Source organism: Pezoporus flaviventris, unplaced genomic scaffold (assembly GCF_033815535.1).
Source record: "Pezoporus flaviventris isolate CSIRO_AGI_PZ_B2104156 unplaced genomic scaffold, CSIRO_AGI_Pfla_v1 ptg000015l, whole genome shotgun sequence".
Classification (NCBI taxonomy): domain Eukaryota; kingdom Metazoa; phylum Chordata; class Aves; order Psittaciformes; family Psittacidae; genus Pezoporus; species Pezoporus flaviventris.
The window spans coordinates 7,120,184-7,141,048 of NW_026892563.1; the positions used below are offsets into that span (position 1 = coordinate 7,120,184).

A 20,865-nucleotide genomic window follows, 5' to 3' on the forward strand; every position below is an offset into this window, starting at 1 on the left:
CAAAATAAGCTTTATAAAATTTCCATGAAAAGTGAAGTAATTTTGAATATCTGAATGTCCAAGTCAGTTACAAACTCTATCAATCTAGTAGCATGGTTGAGGGAAAGCTCAGTCATTAAGAAAAAAAAAACAAAACACAAGTAGTGCATTAACTCAACACAATGGCATCAGCATCCCACCATTCACACACACACACACACACATACATACACACACACACACGTTTTATACAATACAGTGCATTTCATATGCCAGCTGACATTATGTGCATTCAATAAATATTACATAAACCAATCTTTTTGGTATAATCTACAATTCAGTTGGGGTGTGTACGGCGCCACCTTCTTTCAGAAGGAAAATGGATCTTCCGATATTCAAAATACAATTTACATTCCAACAAACTAGGAATATTCAAGCACCATGTAAAGTCTTGACTATTAATATTTAAGGATGGGCATTTACAAGAAAAGAACAGAACAGAAGCATTCATTGGTTTGGTTTTTTTTGTACAGGCAAAAAATTAGAGTAATTGAAAAACTGGAGTATTATTGGTATGAAGGAATTCATTTGAAATTTAACTGCACTCACTCAGTCTTCCAAAAAGCATTTTGCTGTCATGGCAGCCTTCCTTCTCTTCCTCTGGTGAAACTACAACTAAGATACTCCAAGCCTCCATTAATGGTTATTACAGTTCAGGGAATTATTGGACTACATATATTCCTCCCCTGCCCCTCTTCAAAAGTAGCATTTATTCTGTCTGAAAACGGCACAACTGTATTGATGCATGACACACCTATTCTCATTTGCTAACTCTCATTTCAGTTGTTATCATTCTGTATTTCCAGCAAAAACAAATGCTTCTAGAACTTCAGCATTAGTACAAATGAACAGAAAATTGAAATAATACAAAGGCAAAGGCATCACAATAGAAAAGTCATGAAGTTACTGGTATTGTTTTGAGTAATTCATTATACAGCTGATAACAGCAATGGCACTGCTCATCCTAGGTGTAATGTTTCTGCTCATCTTTCTATTTATCTCAGTTTTGTCAAACTGTCCACCTACATGACCAAAATTAATATTTGCTTTCTAACTTCAACTGACACTGAATTTTTTATTCCTTTCCACATGTGATGAGCTCCCCACATAGTAATATAAATCATTAGGAAGGAAGAAAAACTAGCTCTGATGCCTTTGACTTTGTTTTGCTCATCAGTGGTGCACACTGATTGCTGGAGTTCTCTTAGCTTATTTAAGACTATGCTGAAGATTTAATTAGGGCAAGAACATATTGAAAAAATGCTAGATAAAAATACTGGTTCCTCATCTAAGATCACAATTTGGTTTTTACTGTTACCTTTACAAATTGCAGGGAGAGAAGACACCAGATTGAGCAGTGAAGTCAAGATGAGTTTTCTTCCACCCACCCCTTGTAACAGCTGCTTTATTTTAAAAAAGGATTCAGACACATGATTGTTCTACCACAGCTTAACATCTTATCACACATCAAGAGAATTGTGATAACTGACCATATGGATGTGGTTGCCATAAGCTAAAAACTATTTAAAATGAAGTAGTCTTCTGCTAAATTTTAGCTAGCACATTTTGCCTCACAGTTGCAAAGTCAATTACCATGATTCAGCTGATGTGCTTGGTTGCATCTCTTGACAAAGAATCAGATGCAAAAAACTCAAATGCACTGTACCAGCTTCTCACCAGTACACAAGAACATTCTACTCAGCCACACAGTGTGTAACATAATCATTCAGCTGCCCAAACCCAAGTTCGATTTCACAAGTATTGAGTGCTTTATTACAGCAACCTGAAGCATTCAAACAAATTGAACATCACTTTTATAATACAGTATATCGTATGCATGAAAGTACCAGTGTGATTTTCAGTTGCAAGTCTTGTGTTCTTCAACCTACGGCAAGTATTTCCTGAACAAAATAAAAAGAATGCGGTGTGTAATTTTTCAAGATCTGGCATTTGCTATTTTATACAGGCTGGTTTATTAACAATGTGCAAATAAACCTTTACTGAAGAGCTAACTGATTAATTATTTTTCAGCTAACTTTGAACTGGGGCACAAAGTACCTTCTGTGCTGTAAACATCAAGAATTCTTCACGAATTGGAAGCTGAGAAGGCCTAAAGAGCTGGGTAAAATTCTTCTCATACGCAACCATGGCTGAGCTCAAGTCTTCCAAACTGAATTTGGAGTAGTCTGTGTTTGGCATATGTAGCTGTGCTGCTACATAGCACAGGCTTAGAAGATTGTTGTATATAAAAGAATACTTTTAGCTTTGAAATACAACGGCCTAATGAAAGCATGCAGCAGTAGTTTTGTCTGTAATATGGTAGAATTCATTCTTAGTTTATTACCAGTGTTGACACAGCCAGGTGAGCACTGTACAAGCAAAAGGGATTGTAAAAAATTACCTCTGATTAAACTCTTTAACACTCATACGGTATCTCATTTAGTCACCTTAGGTTACTATTTCAAACAGCAATTTTTCTTGTAGACATAAGTTACCCTGAAAAAAAGCAGCATTACAAATACCTTCTCCTTGTTTTTTTATACATTGTAAAATTTATCATTGCATTTACCTGTCTCCTTTTTTCAGTAGCTTACAATCTAGAAGCACAGGGAGCCTTTGTTTTCCAGCTAGCTGTGGCCAGGTTAAGTCAGCTCTGGCTCTTCAGTTTCTGGTTAAGTGTAGTATTTCACACCATTACTAAGCATCCTATAATTTTTTATTAAAAAAAAAAAAAAAAGTTTTTTTTTTTCTTGAGCCACTAAGCAGTAACTATAACCACAGGACTAAACACCAGTAGTTATTTGCTTTCCTGTATACATTCTTCCCAAAATTAATCCTTTTACATTTTCAGGTTTCATTTTCTGCTTTGCTCACTGCAATGGGATAAGAAAGAATTTCACCTTTAATTAGTTCATTTTCAGTGTAGCACCAGCAGAAACATCCTACCACATTACTCCCACCCCTTGCAGTATGAAGACTGTTGACTAGCAAAGGCCGGGCAGATGGAGTGAAAGGTTCCCCGTGTTTCCTTCTCCTACAGCTGTTGGCTTGAGAGCCTGTTTTCAACACAATGCAGCCCCTTCCTGATTTTCAGGTGTATCTCGGCATTTCACACTGCTCACAGCGATTTAGTGCTGGGTGATTTAGAAAGGTGCAGCTATCACAATTCCATGGAGCCCCTTCAAAATCTTCATCTCTTGGGTGAGTCCGTGGAGTCTGTTTGGAGCTGCTTTGATGCTCTAAAAAAAGGCAAAGGAAAACATGCATTTTTTTTTTTTTCTTTTTCCAGAAGAGAAGGATGATAGGCAAGATCACACTACCATGGTTTGTCACCTCATTAAACATTCTGTCTTAAAGTGAAGGTTGAAACCTTTCCACTTAGGTAACATTACAGGTCTTTTTCACGAAAGCATTTCTGTTTCAGTTTGTGAAATACTGAAGTATTTCACTTCTAGAAAGTAGTCAACATACTACAATAAAAACAAAAAGAGCAGTCACTACTGTTAGGCCACTGATAACTGCCAAAGGTTTAAATAGCTTAAAATGTACTGAAAAGTTTGTTACTGGCACTGCAACACCATCCTGTTAAGGAATGACTTCACAGCTTTACATACAGCAGTCTCTTACCAAATTCTAAATTCCAATAACCCTACTTTACCTAAAGTAAAAGACTATTTCTAACTTAGTTCCTTCAAACAGTTTGAGAGATGATCTATTTTCTGCATCTTTATCTAGCTTTCATCCTGGCTGATGAAACTACAACATAAAAATAAAATGAAAGGCCTGTTCCAAAACAAGATGATTGTTTTAATTCCTCATGGCTCTGCAGCAGGGATGTATGTATGTGAAGCAGCACTTAAGTGTTTTCACTCATAAAGTCAACCCATATGCAAATCATACATAGGTATTAACCCACAGACTTGGTTACCTGATTTCTCCTACCACCACTTCAAGACCACAGGTAATCAACTAAAAGTGACAAATACTCCTAGGATGTGGAAACAACATTTTATATAATGTTAATGTTTAAAACAACATTTGCACACATACCCAGAGGGTAAAGTTAAGATACGCATCTGCTAAACAAACATCTGTAGAACAGCCTAATTAAAAGAAAACTCATGTTGAAAAAAAAGAACTGCAATTTTTAATTCAAAGTGCACACACTGCTGTCATCTGCTAAGAAGTCTAGTAGGTGGCTGATGGCAACATTAACGCAAACAGTATTTACATTTGCCTTGAGAGGCATACTTAAAGAAAACAAAAGTAACCTCCTTGCTTAGATGTAAACCTTCTTCCAGTCCAGAAGTGGTATAGTTACATTAACAGTGCTTGGCCTCCACAAATTCCTTCTAAGCAAGCAAGTAGCGGGACACTAGACTGCATCATGCTGACTGGCCAGAGAGCAGCACAGAGCAAACCATTGTCTGCTCAGATATGTCTGCCTGCCCACAGCTTCAACAACTGAGTATTAGGGGACTGCAATTTTAAGGGGAGAAAAAAAACAAACCAAACAATTTTGATGACTCCATGTTAAAAGCCAAACTCAGAAGACAGTACACTAACCCTAAAATTACCTCTAGTAAGCTCACAGCCAACCAGAAAGCTAGTCATAAAAATTGTACAAATCTGTACAATACATTATCTTTCCAACTGCCAAATAAAATCATTTATTTCATGTAAGTTTTGCATGTTATTTTGCATGTTATTTGTAATAAATCAAATAGGCTAATGCAATAAACAGAAACTCTTTACGTATCATGAAGTAGCAAGGCCTTAACTACATAACCAAACAAATATTATAAATCTTTTATCTGAAAATGTTATATGTGATGAGACCACTGTTTTCTCTTTATCAGAGCACAAGATTCCAGACTGGCTATTTCAGCAAAAAGACAGAAAGTGTTTAAAAACTTCCACTAACATTTGAAACCATTCTTTTCACAGATTCCAGCAAGAAAAGTAAAAATCAAAACAACAAAATCAAACCAAAAGGTCCAACCCCCCCCCCGACAAAGGGTATGATTCTGCACAAAAATTACCACTAAATATAGTGGAGTTCAGAAAGCTACTGAACAGTGACTAGGTGTTGAGTCACTTTGGGATATACTAACTGAATCTCCACTGTACAAGAAGTGAGACTAAACACTTAACTCCTGTGCATACATAAAACTTAAGTGTCCCACTATACATATGAGTCCTAGATACTATACAAGTAGCCCAGAAAACTTTAGAAACCACTAATGAATTTGTACAAGTGGGACACTGTTATCTCCTTAGAGCCACGTGAGGAAATGTGTTCCGTCTTGGTTCTTAAAGACATCTCATGCTCTTGCTGTGCTAAAAATTCAGGGCTACTGTGAAATCCGTACTTTGAACAAAAATATTGAAAGTGTGACCAGGTAAGTTAAAATACAATGCAAATTTTAAAAGCTGCTGTGACTTGCATAAAATAAACCAACTGAACTATAAAAACTAAACACATATTAGAGGACAGCAAAACAAACCTGACACAGAACTTTCCAACTTGAAGTATTTAAAAAAAACTTAATTAGGAAGCTCAAGTTAACATGTAAAAGTTTATATACTTTCCACTCCCTTTCTAGTAGTGAATAACAGTATTTAGAAACAACATCAACAGAGCATTCATTGCAAAAAGCTGCCTGAGGAAAACAAGCTGTAGCCAGGGTTCGTGTACTTACACAAAATCATTCTGGTTTGGTTCATATATAGAGAAAAATTATAAACATTAGAATTGCTTTCTGTCATCACAGGGATTTTTTTAAAAAAGGAGAAAAGCTCTCCCTGCACATTAGGTAACTTGATGCTTGTTTGTTGACCTACCCTTTTTATATGGCTTTGGTGGCACAACAGGACCAGGCTCTATGTTATCATAGAAGTTACACGTAGCTTTTGGATCAAAGTTCCCTGTCAGAGAAGACAAGTGAGAAGGTTATTTACATACATATGCCAGCAATATGAACATGTAGAGATTCAGATTTTAAACGTCTTTTTATTATGCCGCTATACATTAGCTTTTTCCCAAGTAATCTTTTGTCACATATTTTCAGTTTTGTGTTGATTCTAGTTTTTTTTTTCCACAGGACAATCCCATATTGAAGAATCAACTCCAGCTCAACATTCTGTATTACTTTAAAAATATGTGAAAATGTAAATTTTTCTGCAGGAAGCATTCCTGGTATGCATATTCCAATCTATTTGACTGTATTTATGTCAAAGTTTCTGTCATAGAAAAAGGACGTTAAAAGACCAAAGTAGATTTCTGCTTGCCAGCTTCTTGGGTGCAACCTGTACCTCTGTTTTGCATTATATGGTCAGAGCTTTCATCAGCAAACAGGTAAAAATTTAAGCAAAGAACGTTTACTTAATGGTCGTTTTTTGGTTGGTTTGTGTTCAGTTTGGTTGTTTTTTTTTTTTTCCATTTGCTCTTGACAAAGTCACTTTAAGTCACCACTTTCTTGGTAACGTAATTTAACCTGGCCAACAGAAATACTGGAAAGTCAAGTTTATCAGGTTGCAACTGAAAAAGAAGTTGATATTGATAAACAAAAGTGAACTTTAAAGAGTCCAAGTATCCAAATTTGAGCACATACTATATTAGAATCACAGAATAGTTTAGGTTGGGAAAGACTTTCAAGATGATCAAGTCCAACCCTTAACCTAGCATTGCCAAGCCCACCACTAAACAATGTCTGTTAAATCCCACACACATCTTTTAAATACCTCCAGGCATGGTGACTCAAACACTTCCCTGGGCAGCCTATTTCTAAGCCTGAGGTATATGGACTGTGAAAGTTTCCTTTTGTCCTGGGAGAAGAGATCGGTACCTACCTCACTACTACCTCTTCCCCAAGCCTGTTGCATGGGGTTATTGTGATCCAGGTGCAGGACCCAGGACTGAGCATTGCTGAACCTTATACAACTGGCCTTAGCCCATTGATACAGATCCCTCTGTAGAGCCTTCATACCCTCAAGGAGATCAACACTCCCAGTCATTATTATTAAACCCACAAATTATGGTGGATTTTTTTTTTTTTTAAGTATCAATTGTATACCTCTAGATTGAAGGAGATCAACTTCTTTCAGTGTGCAGTCAACATTTATTTGGAGCTGTCTGTTGAGGCTTCTCAATCTGGTCATTTCCTCAGGCTAGAAAGAAGCAACCCAAAATAGTAGTTGTGGGAAAGTTAGTATCTTATCTGACATAGAAATAACTTTGCTACATCTGTAACATCCTTATTAGAAACTGAATATGGATAAGACACTGAAAAGAAAGCCAAGAGCCCACTCTGTCCCATTCCCCCAACCCAATTTATTCTCTCAAAAAATATTCTTCTGCTGGCATTTGAGGAGGAAAGTTAACAAGTTACTTAATATTAAAATTAATGAGTAAGAAGATACAGCTAGGCTCAAGTTTATAAAACCATGCACCTTACAAAATTCTGCATAAACAGATGACTTGCTATGTGAGCTTAAATTGAGATGATTAGGAAACAGCATATGAGCTGCAGTTCACATTAATTATTATTTGATTATAACCGAGTAAGGTCAGAGGTTTATTTATATGCATCACCCCAAAGAGCTCCAACACGCCAAACCTTCTAACTCAGTATATTTAAATACTTCAATGCTGCAAGGCAGTAATTATTCTTAATAGAATAATCAGTTACTTAAATCCATATATTTGCATACCATTAAGAAACCCAAAGTTACTGCAATACAAAGCGCTCTTAGTGCTAGCAGCAGTGATTATTAACACATATGTAGGAATAACCATCTTATCCTAGGATATATTCTAGCATCACAGAGTCAACAAGATCACAGAGAGTTCAAGGTTGGAAGGGACCTCTGGAGGTCACCTGGCCCAACACCTCCACCCAGATGACAAAGGGCTCTTGAGTATCTCCAGAGATGAAGACTCCACACCTCCGGGGCGAACCTGTGGCAGTACTCAGTCAACCACATAGTAAAGAAATGGTTCCTTATGTTCAGAGGGGCCATCCTGTATTTCAGTTTCTGCCCACCAGTTTCTGCAGAAACTCTCTTTGGACCGTCCCTAGCTCTTCTTTCTCAAGCTTCAGTTCCTTTGCTAATCTCTCCATCCTTGCTCGCTGATGTAACAGCAAGGCTAATGTTGTACATGGAAAAGAAAGAGTTACTAACACACCTGCAACCTGTGTTGCAGTGTGTGTCCATTTCCAGCGGGCACCAGTGGAAAAAGCCTGTCTCTACTCTCTTTGGACCGTCCCTTCAGGTATTTCTGTACATTGCCAAGAACCCCTTAAGTCTTCTCTTCCCCAGGCTGAACAGTCCTAGCTCTCTCAGCAAGCCCTCACAGGAGAGATGGTAAATCATTTTTGCAGCACTTCACTAGACTCTCCAGTATGACCTCTCTCTTGCACTGGGGAGCCCACTCTTGGACAGCATACTCCAAGTGTGGCCTCAACAGTGCTGAATAAAAGGGAAGTGTAACTTCCCCCCTGCTGCTGGCAACACTCCTAACGCAGCCCAGGGTATCGTTAGCCTTTGCCACATTGCTGGCCCATTTTCAGCTTGGTCTCACCAGGGCCTTATCTGAAAAAATGTTTTCCAGCTGGCCACCCTCCAATTTATACTGGTGCATAGGGTTGTCACCAAGTCAGGACTTATTACTTCCCCTTGCTGAATGGCGTTAGGTTCCTGCCACTCCATTTCTTCAGTTTGTTGAGGTTGCTCTGAATGGCAGCACAACACTCCCAGTTTTGTGTCATCAGCAGACTTGCTGAGGGTACACCCTGCCCCATCACCCAGATAATTAAGGAAGATGTGAACCAGGGTCAGACCCTGCACTGACCCCTGCAGTATACTGCTAGCACTGTCCTCCAACCAGACTTTGTGCCACTGATTACCACACTCTTGGCCGGGCTATTCAGCCCATTTTCAATCCACGTTGCTGTTCATCCAGCCCCCACTTCATCAGCTTTTCTATGAAGATCTTAAATAAGATGATGTTGAAAGCCTTACAGGAAGTCTAGGTAAACAACAACCACTGCACTCCCCATATCTACCAGGAAAGTACTTTCATCCTAGAAGTTTATTCAACTCTGAAACTTGACTTTCCCTCTGTGAATCCATGCTGACTACTGATTGCTTTTAATGTGCCTGGAAAGAGTCTCTAGGATTAGCTGCTCCATCACTTTCCCAGGGATCAAGGTGAGGTCAACCAGCCTATAGTTCCACGGGTATTCATTCTTGAAGACAGAAGTGACATTTTCTCTCCTCTAGTCTTTGGGCATTTCTCCCAAACACCATTATCAATCAAATATTATATAGAGTGGCCTTGCAATGACATATGCCAGATCCCTCAGCATCCCATCCAGGACCATGAACTCAGGGTGTATCTGCTTTGCTTAAGTATTCCCTGACCTAATCCTCTTCCACCAAAGGTATACCTTCCTTGCTCTGGACTTTTCCTGGGGTTCTCTTGGAGTAAGGATTCTTGAAAGCCTGTAAAGACTTAAGTAAAGAAGGCATTCAATCTCAGCCTCTTCCATGTCCTATGTAACCAGGCTTCCTGTATTGTTAAGCAATGGGCCCACATTTTCACTAGCCTTCAATTTGTCTTTGACATCCTGTACTAGATTCAACTCCAGTTGGGCTTTGGCTTTCCTAACCTCCTCCCTGCACACTCAAGACAATACCTCTGTACTCCTCCCTGGAACATATCTGCAGAAAGCTGCCCTGAAACGGGGGAGACATACATAGCAGCTAAAAGCCCCTACTATGCCTTCCAGCCTACAACTGTGTGCACTGTTCACGTCAATACAGATAGTAAGTCTGAACTGATTTGGCTAACAACTGCTCAAACTGGAAGGTATTTTTCAGTCAAATGAATTCTCTTATCAGAGCCATACAGGTGTTTGGGCTAAAGTCACTTGCAGGTGTGAAGCCATACAGATAGAAAATATCAACACGGAAAAGGTGAGAGAGGGGTGCCAACTACTTGAGCCAACGCTGCCACTTGGCCACAAAGTCACTTGGCATAATCTGCATATACCAAATGGGAAATAGATTGCATACGAGATGCAGCTCCTCAAACAACAAAATGTTTCAATACAACAAAACAACTTCAAAAAAGTGAAACCTTGCTTCATGAACACCAAGCTGTATATGGCATGGGCTTTTTGAACAGACTTGAACACATACTTGTATAGGTTGCTAGGAAAGTAACTATCTATTCAGCTCTGTGGCCCAGAAAAGCACATATATGCAAGTTTCAGAAATTGTTGTGAACACTGAGAAATCTGGACATATATCTGCTTCTAAATTACAAGAACTGGGTTACAACAAGCCAAGAAGTTACAAAAAATCACCTTCAATGATCGAAGACTTTATACCCCAAAATGTTTTTTTTCTTTTTTTGTAATACTGCAGTTCATGAAAATATAAAAAATAAATTTGTATCTTGAATTAAAATACTAACAAATTGCTTACTGTTGGAATTGCAGTTGTACAGCTAACTCTTCGAAGCCGCCTCTGCATTAGATCATGCTCCATACCATTGACTTCAGCTTTCAGGCGTTCTAGCTCTTCTTTCTCAAGCTTCAGTTCCTTTGCTAATCTCTCCATCCTTGCTCGCTGATGTAACAGCAAGGCTAATGTTGTACATGGAAAAGAAAGAGTTACTAACACACAAAACCCCAGAAAACTGAATTGTCAACATACGCCTAATATTCATGAGTGACCCTTCTCGGAAAAAAAAAAAGTGACCATAAACATGCAGCCAAGTATCAGTGTGAAGATGCTTTCATGCCAAATGAACTACAATTTAGAACAAAGTTCTTCCAGAATAAAAACACGCTTTAGACAGTAACTTGAAGTTGATATTACCATTTTGGTCAAAGCTTCTTTTTTTGCATTTGGTCTTTCTCATCTCAAAAATACAAAGGCACCTGTACAAGGAGACAGCTTCTCAGGATGCAACAGCAACCTAGTTATATTAATACTGTACTGGCAAAGAAAAAAAAATAAATACCAGAGGTAAGATCAGAAGGTAACACACTTCGTATATGCTGCTCAACAGCAGCTGACACACTAGCCTTGAGACATAAGCCAAACGTCAGTCCTGAACAGAGTTTTTCACTGCTATTACAGTTTATGCTATAACAACTTTAAAGTAGTCTTAGATTTTTCAGAGAGTACTGTAATTCTCAATACTCTATGTTTCCCAGTACCCAAAGGCAAATCTATACAACTTCAATAAAACAGACAGAGAATCCAAAAAATGAAAAGCAGAGGCAGCTCAGGTGTTTCAGGGTCTTCAGTTCTACATTAGAGCTGATTCACTGTCCTTTAACCTCTCTCTGCTGGTAATCATTCTCTGACATTTTTGGTTTGGTACTGAAATTCATGACTCTCAGTCACAAACTGATGTTGAGCTCCCAGAGAAGCCAAAGAACAAACTCTGACTAGCTAGAAAATAATACTCAAGTTTCTGCAGGAAGAGCATTTCTCAGTATTTCATCATGATGCAAAAACTGGGCAAGACAATTAGTGTGATACTTTGCACTTTCTGATCTGGCTGGTTTTACCTGATTAAAGTCTAGCAGGACAGAGAAAAGCAAAAGAAATTTGCTGTGGGTATTCAGACAAGCACTGGCCCGTACCTGCTCTTTTCTTCACCCCTATCCGACACAGGGAGAGAAAACCCACATCATACCTCATGGATATTTTAATTAAAAAAAAAAAAGTTAGAAAAATTAGCAACAATATGACACAATTTACTGTGGAGCAGAAAACCACCTCCAAACAACCAAAACAAATCAAACAGAACAACAAAAAAAAAAAACAAACAAAACCCCACCCAAACCCCCCTAAACCCAAACAGTCAGCAGCATAAAAATGAGTGGGGTTTGTCAGTATTCTGTGCACTGAAAATCCTATCAAAGGATAACATCACAAGTTTTCATAATATAGATACCACTATTACTGAACAAAATTGTTCCCTACTTGCTGAAGTAGTGTAAGTCAAAGTAGTCTAAGAGATCACAAAAGTACAGATGCCAGGCTGTATGATTTTGCACTATTGCTATCAAACCTTGGTTTTGTGTGACTCTTCCAACTTAACACCCAGTATGACTATATTGTATAGCTTTGCATTATACTCTAGACCAAGTCATCAAACATGACTCACACTACAAAGAAACAGTGGAAGTGCTGACATCAGAATGGATTTTGGCAATAAATTTCACAATGGTTCATGTTCAAAAGGAAATTAAACAACCTTGTTCCCTATATTAAGCTGTTAAATATAATCCTCTTTATAAGTCCTTTGTTGTAATAAAGAATGTAACATTTATTCTTCTACAATTTATTTCCATCAAGAGTTCAGAGTGCAACAATACCAAAGGCTCTATAAAGTCCCAGCTGTGGTAGATATTGCCACAAAAGCAGATGCTCCCCAGAAAGTACATACTAACTAGTCTTATTGGTTTTATTTTCCAAATACGCAAATCCCATCAAAGATGCAAAGGTAAAACCAGATTTCTACATTTCATGATGTTTTTTTCAGTTATGTGAAGCTACTTACAGTTTTCTCATGTAAACTACAATCTTTAATGAAGCTGTAATAGGAACATCATCAAACAAAACATAAGGCCTATGAGTTACACACCTGCTAGCATTCATTCTCTCTAAATAACACTCTAATTGGGTCTAACAGGTACAGAACAGTTCCTTTTTGATGAGTTAGAACAGCTCAAAAGACACAAAACAAAATAAGAAATCAATAACTACAGGGCAGCATTATAATCACTGTATCAGCTCTCTAAAGGGAAAGGAAAGCTAGAAGGAACAATGAAGGAATAGACTCTCTTTTCCAAACACAAATCACAAAACAAAGCACACTCTTTCAGTAATTGTTACTGATTATCATTCTGTCACTAACCCAAATGATTGGTTTGCTTGCAGACTGATTCCTTTGCTCAATTTTAAATGTTCAAATCTATAAAGCAGATTATTCTGAGAAAAAGAGTTTTCAGCTAAAGGTCAGAATTTTTTTTTTTTTACTAAATTACTTAATTCTTCATTTATACATGGCATCAAATCTAACCACATTCTAACCCAGAACACATGTCCTAAAATCTGTCTGCCAATCACTTTCTCCTGTTTGAAAATTTTATGTGGAAAGAGTGAACTTTTGATTAAGTTCTTAAAAATAATTATTTTAATACCTTTGAAAACAAAAATATTTTTATTGACACCAGATGTAACTGTAGCTGCAATCCTACCTCACGCTCCACTTTCACTTAGTACTCTTTAATCTAAGGCAAATAAATTGAATTCAAATTCCCTGCAGAAGTTGGTGCTTCAGGTTTTATAAAGCATCCAAACACAGAGCAAATAAAATAAATTGACAGCTCAGAATTTACAAACAGTATTTGAGCAAACTAGTTACTCCTGTTAGCAGTAATGTCTTTTTTTAAGGAGACACCCAATATCAAAAGCATAACAATTTTAAGAAACTCAGAAATTCTTTATGTATTAGACTGAAACTTGGCAAATTTTCTAAAAAAAAAAAAAAAAAAAAAAAAATCAAACCAAACTCAGTAACAGATTTTTGGTGCAATTCCTATTTTCCTCTGAACAGATTCAAAAATTCTCACTTATAAAGTAGCAAAATCAAGCTGAAAATCCATTTTACATTAATATAATTTGCAGGGTGAAACATTTACCTTGAGTGTAAGCATAGTCGTCTGATCCAGAACTAGAACTTCTCTGATACTTATGGCTTCCTTTTTCTCCTCCAGATCCTGGGATTACAGAAATAGGCTGAATAGGTTCTGGTGCTGCAGAACGCTCTTCTTGGTCCACTAAATTTAAAAGATTCTCAGTCGGTGCTCGACCTACTGTGATTTTAAAAATGGTTGGGTTTGGCTGAGATACCATTACCCGAGGAGACTGTGTTGGTGCACCTGTAGGTCCAGTTGGTTGAGTGTAGGTAATATATACTGGATTAACACTAAATGGAGGTTTGGGTTGACCTGACATACCTCTTGATGGAGAGCTTGAAGGAGGAGTAGTGGCTGTATACAGCGGATGCTGGTTTCGTTGAGATGGTTGATTACTTATTGGTGAAGGACTTCTGTTCATTGCAGTCCCAGGTCTTTGTGGTGGTTCAACTGTAATTTCTATTTTATTCATGGAACCTTTGGATAAACTCGGTCCAGCAAAAGTAGGAAGATATGATACAGAGTGACCACCTTGTTTTTGAAAAGTCTGGGATGCTTGTTGATATGGATGGGGTGGGACAGTTGAAGGACTAGGAGGCATGAAAACATGTGAACTCTGATGACTCAACTGAGGAGGTTGAACTTGGTGTTGAGGAGAGCCAAAGGGAGAGGGACACTGAGATGCCGGTGGTGATCGAAAAGCTGACTGAGGGATCTGGGGTTGTTTAGGAGAATACTGAGAAGGTTGGTAGTTCTGTTGATGGGGATACACAGGTAGAGGACGGGGAGAATAATGTGGAACTGGGCCCTGTGGTGATGAATGCCACTGTGTATTCTGAGGAGTCTGTCGTCCTGAAGAACTCTGAGACGTTTGTCTTATATAAATAGAACCAGGAGTCCCATAGAGATTGCTTGGAATCTGTGGAAGAATTTGTAGAGCTCTGGGTACACTCTGTCCAGAGGGGAGGTTTTGTGATACTGTAACAGTAATGGGATTTGTACTGTACCGAGGTATGTGCATATACGTGGGAGGAGGGCCTTGCATAGCAGACGTGTTCATTCCTGGTTGTATGGAAGATGGCTGTGGAGGTGGCTGTGGAGGAGGAGTAGCTGCATTTCTATTCTGGTCATTCATGAAAAATGGATTGTAACTAGGAGAAGCTGCCACAACAGCAGGAGCAGAATGTGGTTCTTGGACTAAGCATATCAGCTGTTTACCTGCTGTGCGTTGTGGATCAATATGTCCATCACTTGAACTATGTACCAGTGTACGACCACCATTAAGTTGAGTTCCATCCCCTGCATGATAGCTGGTATGAGGATGAATACCCAGATTAATGTGCAAAAGGCTATTTCTGTTTATTCTGGTATCATCAGGGCTATGGTACTCCATATATAAGTATTTGTTGCTCTCCTGTGCGAGGGCTCGACAACAGGCATCTAGGTTGTTGTTGTTCTAGGAGTAAGAATGGACACATATTAATGTCAAATGGCAAAAGAAAATGCCACTGCTTAGCATTCAACAAGCATTCAGCTGAAGCTGCAGTCAAGCCCAACTTGAACACAACTACAGATAACATCTCAGAAACACAAATTTTGAAATAAAAGTAATACCTACCAAGTCACAGTATGTAAGTAGTACATAGCTCACATGGCATCTAGCAAAATGTTATGGTTACACTAGCTACAGTATGAAGAAAAACAAGTCCATGTTTGGAGAAAGCAATGGTTAGAAGTCTCAGCATCTTTTGCAAGGAACAGGTATCTATGCTTCTAATAGCAGCAACACAGATCAAATTGAACTAGATCAAAATTGCAAAGTCTGTAAAGATGAACCCAAAATGCGGATGACATTTTAATGTTTACCTGAGCATTTACTGCTCTCACTTTTTACTGTTTACCTGAATATTTCTCTTTACATGAAAGTTTAAAAGCCCAGGAATTTCTTAGTATAGAAAAAAAAAACACAAAAAAAACAACCAACAAACCACAGTTTTGCTTGGTACAGCAGAATGTAGTGTCTTAAAAATAAAGTCAGTATCAGTATTGCTTCAAAAAGTACAGCAATTCCATAAAGCACCTTATAATTCTGACATAATTTCAGCTGCTTTTCAGAATCAAGGTTAAAAAAAAAATCAAAATTAATAAATAAAAATGTTTATCAATACATCAGTGAGGAAACCAAATAACCCCTGAAATTGTTTCATGTCTTCTTCGGTGCCAGCAGCTGAAACTATACAGACATATTATGAAGCAAATCAAAAGTATAATGGAGAATTCCCTTTCCCTTAATCTTTCCCTAGCTTAATCTAGTCTTGCTCAAAGAATGACATAAATGATAGCTTTTCTTTAAGAGTAGGACCACTAGAAAGCCATCCAGATTGTGTATTTTTTTTCTCCCCAGTTTCTCATACAACAGTCTGTATCAGCTGATCAGCTGGGGTTCAGTTTTTAATTTAAACAGTAGTTAAATTAAAAAAAGAACAAAACAAAAAAACCACACCACACTCTAAGTTCCACTACATCTGGCCCTCAGGACCCTAACTTTGTTAGGTGATCCAAGATCGGTATGTTTTATGACATAAAGCACTTCCTACCAGAACGAGTGTGTACATATTTACATACAGATGCATACACCCCCACCTTCCTTAGTGTGCTAAGATTACCATCTTAAGGAATATATGCCACTAATGGTTTCACTTCTATTTCAAATACTATCACTATGTAAAGTTTGTATACATATTAATACTCACACGACCTTGTAACACAACAGCCTACACACTAACTGAAAAGTCATATCAGTCCTTTACTGATACCTAGTCAGTCTTAATGCTAAAGTGAAGATTACTTTCCCAAAATTTCATATGATTCCACTATCAGGCAAACATACATATTAAGCATCTCAGACAAAGACTTACTACTGAACATGACAGAAGTGTCTAGCAATTATGTTTGATGAACCCTATAGATACTTTTCCCTGACTACTTTCCTTCCATGTGAAGCTTTCTTTCTCGACTCCAATGGTCAATGAAAATATCCAGACATATCACAGTAAAAAATAAAACCAGAATATGTGGGAATCAGACCCTGTAATAATAACCAGCACCATAGTTCCAAGACAGCAATCTCAAAAAACCTAACCACTATAAAAAGCCACTTAATTTCTAAACTGAACTTCATAGACTCCTCAGCTTCCTAAAGTCATTTCATCAGGGTGGAGGTAGAGAGAAAGTAGAAGGGACAGGCCCAAATGTGATTTTCTCAGAGTATGGAATATATTTGCCATTTCAAAGCACCCTCAATTTTTGATATGTCCAAAACACACACTGGTTTACATCTAGAGCATGTATTGCAAAATGTAATGGAAACCAGCTCATGTATCTTAAAACAAATATAAAGTGGGTTTGGAAAAAAAATGACAGATATTTGCAACATTACCCAGCTATACATGTAATATATAATATACATAATATATAATATCACTATTATAGATACATATATGCTTCTGCAGCATTAGGGGCAGTTTAATTTTATCAGTTTAAAGATGTCTATGACAAACATAGTTCATCAAAAGGATAATGTACTTAACAGTAGAGATGAACATCAGGATAAGTAAAGCTTTACACTGCAGGGCTTCCCCTGCTTCACAGTTCTCTGAAATCAATTAATTCGTATTTGTATGGTTTAGAAGACACACAATGCAAACGTTACAGCCACGCTTATAAGTAAATCTACTCCTCTGCCACTACTTTCATCTCCAGCAGTTTATCACATTAGATTCTACATTAGCCACAGACACACAAAGCCAAAAGATCTTGTATGTCCCTATTCTTCTCCTAAATCTTCCCATTAATGGAAGGTATCTCCAGATGACCAAGACTATGAAAATGATTATGTATGATCGCTTACTATCACTTCCCATCACTTCCAATTTATGATTTTAGATGGAGGTGGAAGAAAAAAATGGAAAGGGAAAAGAAGAGAATGAAAAAAAAAGGAAAAAAGAAAAAAAAAGAAAAAAGAACTGCCACCTGATTTGGAAACAGAGAAGTGAAAATAAACCTTTGGATGGACAGCCATGGCAAAAAGACACTATGAAGACAGAAAACCTTTAGATTCCTAGCTAGGGGCAGTTCCTCATCTCAGCAGAATGAGTCATTATTTGCTAAAATCTCTCCCAGTATGTTATTTGTGTAGCCATCATCAATAACCATCCTATTAGCCACTTCCCTTATTCCCTATATGCATAGGGTCACAGGTCACACAGACCAGGAAAAACAGCAGGAAAACCCCCACAAGCATAAGTGAAGAATTCTAAAATCTTTTTACATAGAAGACAGGACACAAATTCAAGTAGTGCAGTATTCCACTGTTTAAAAATAAAAGTAGAAGAATGAAAATCTATGCTCCATGTACACTACTAAAATGAATTTTTATACCTCAAAAATAAAACACATAGGCTCTTAAAACCCTTTACCATACCTGAAGCATGCACTGAGACACCACCCCTTCGGGTATCTCAGGGAAACGTTGTCGGAGATCATGGAGTACCTGAACGTTGAGTTGCTGACTGCTCTGCGCCATGCCAGACTGATGATGTCCCAGATTACCAAAAAATGGAATTCAACAGGCCTTCCAATGATTATGGTCTTCTGAGGCTTCCTGCATTTTCTGTAAGAAAGAACACAAAATCAATTTTCTTCTAAGCCACCACAACAACTTCTCTTCCTTCCCCAGCTGCATGTGTGAAAGAATTACTGGATTACATTTTTAGATCTAGATATCAAGGGAGACAACGGCTTAAACACAAAAATGGGAATCATTATGTCTCAAAATCTGATATTAAAACACTTAATATATCACAGGTATACCTATGTAACATTTCCCTGGAATGTGCTAGTACAGGACTTTACAGAGTCCCCCTGTGGTACCATGTAGGCATAACTTAATCTGACCTACATGAAATATACTTACTGCCAGTGAAATTGTGAAAAGTTTGCAGAAAAGCCTGAAGTTATCACAAAGCATAAACGTCTTAGTTATTTGCAAAGTGCTAGGAATAACACGCTGTCCTGGGTTCAGCAGCAGCAGTCATTTTTTTTCTCCTTCTTAGTACCTGGTGCTGCACTGTGTTTTTGACTTTTGGCCTGGGAACACTGCTGATAACACCGAAGTTTTTAGTTACTGATCAAATGTTTAGTCTGACCAAGGACTTTCTGAGTCTCATGCTCTGCTAGGGAGGATGGAAAGCTGGGAGGAAGCAGAGACAGGACACCTGACCCAAACTAGCCAAAGAGGTATTCCATACCACAGCACGTCATGCCCAGGATATAACTGAGAGTTACCTGGAAGGGCTAGGGCACTGCGGGGTTGGACTGCTCGGTCAGGCTGGGTATTATCAGTCAGTGGGTGGTGTTGTACTCTCTTCCCTTGTTATTTCCTTTATCATTATTGTTATTGGTGGTAGCAGTAGTGATTTGTGTTATACCTTGGTTACTAAACTGTTCTTATCTCAACCCGTGGGAGTTACATTTTTTTGATTCTCCTTCCCATCCCTCCAGGAACGGGGATAAGAAAAGGGGGGAGAGTGAGAGAGAGACTGCGTGGCTGATTTATGGCTGACTGGGTTTAAACCACGACACATGCTGGAAAACTGAGAAGCACAATTAGCCAAAAATATTCCTCTAGAATAGGGCTTAAACTCTTTGCTTGTTACATCACTACAAATCCAAGAAGCTGCAAGCAATTTTTGTAAAACGCAACAAGAGTTGAACAGACTTTAAAGAGTCTTTTTTTTAGGGTTATGATGAGGGTCTATTTCAGATTTTTGCAAAGCACCTATTACATTCATACTAACGTGACAAAACCCCTCCCTTCCATTTCATGATTATTGTATTCAACAGCAAAAAGATTCTATCAGAACTTCAATATCCGAGGACTGCTAGAAGGCAAATAAAGTGTGAGTTAACAAATGCTTTTCTCACTTGTGTCTTATCATCACAGTAGTATCCAAAAAGTAGCTGAAGTCTAAGTAAAGATTCACTTTGCATGAAAGTGATGCACAATAGCCCCTGTAACACATCTATTATTGCTAAGCTTCAAAGACTTTCCAACATTACTCAACTGAATTCTTAACTGCTGAGAATGTAGTACCTGTGCTCAAGAACAGAAAGTCAGATACCAGCAGACTTGGTGTTTAAGTAATGTATTAGCTACTTGAAGTCCCATGTTTGTATCATGCTATCTCAACCTCAATGTATTACAGCTAGTTTTTCACCTGTTAAGCTCCACTTCTAATAGCAGTCTAGAACAGTACAACAGATCAGCACAATGATATATATAACTTTAAGCACTAATAAACTCCAAAAGTTTCCTGTATCTCTCCTACAGCTTCAAAGGAATACAAAATGTCAGGTTTAGTGTAAAAAAGCTTTGGTGTTTGTTTTGTTGGGTTTTTTTTTCTTTTTTTTTTAATTACTATTTTGAGTATTTAATAACCATGCCTTTCTTTTTTCACCCCTTTCAAAACAGTACTTCTTTTCTCAGAAAAGGGGCAAAACAACCACCACCACCACAACAAAAACAGAAGTCAAGTCCACTCCACTATGCGACTACTTTGTATGTGGACACCCTTTTACTGGCTTTTTAGCATTCACTAAATAACTCATAGGCTTACAGGACGGCTTTCTCTCTGTCATATCTGATAAATCCTAGTATACAGTGTTACAATTGTCATATCACTCACTTTCTCAAGATAAATGAGACAGATTTAAAGAACAGCGAGATATGTGAACTACCCCGCTGTGATTTAAGAAATGCTACAGTAAAAAAGTATAATCACAATGCAGCTCAGCTCTGCCCACTCCAGTAAAGCTGCAGACCCCTTTTATTTTAAAAGGGAACAAGTTTCCACTAACTACAAAAGCAAGCTGAAACTTTGTACCTACACTCACAGTAGGGGACCTTTTATAAAACTTATTTTTCATAAATGACAAACATCATATTCTGAAAGGCAGACCAGCACAAGGACTCTCAAAGAAAACCCTACAGCTGTCAAGCTCTATGTGTTTCTAGACAACTCTCCTTTTCCCAGGA

The 20,865-nt window shown here is 38.0% G+C and overlaps 1 protein-coding gene across 6 annotated transcripts in view; it reads right to left on the minus strand.

Annotated features, from left to right (window-relative positions):
* Window positions 1-592: 592 nt before the first annotated feature.
* The window catches only part of TAB3 (TGF-beta activated kinase 1 (MAP3K7) binding protein 3), a 51,160-nt gene continuing 30,887 nt past the window's right edge, over window positions 593-20,865 (minus strand). For 2 of the 6 annotated variants that reach the window (XM_061453332.1, XM_061453331.1), the window contains 6 exons: window positions 18,253-18,441; window positions 13,773-15,225; window positions 10,534-10,694; window positions 7,116-7,209; window positions 5,884-5,967; window positions 593-3,278 (listed from right to left, as the gene is read on the minus strand). In XM_061453332.1, the coding sequence (XP_061309316.1) occupies window positions 3,130-3,278; window positions 5,884-5,967; window positions 7,116-7,209; window positions 10,534-10,694; window positions 13,773-15,225; window positions 18,253-18,354 (2,043 nt within the window). In that variant the 5' untranslated portion in view covers window positions 18,355-18,441 and the 3' untranslated portion in view covers window positions 593-3,129. Of the gene's footprint in view, window positions 3,279-5,883; window positions 5,968-7,115; window positions 7,210-10,522; window positions 10,695-13,772; window positions 15,226-18,252; window positions 18,442-20,865 lie in introns of those variants that run through there. The other 4 variants (XM_061453335.1, XM_061453334.1, XM_061453333.1 and 1 more) reach the window with 4 other exon arrangements.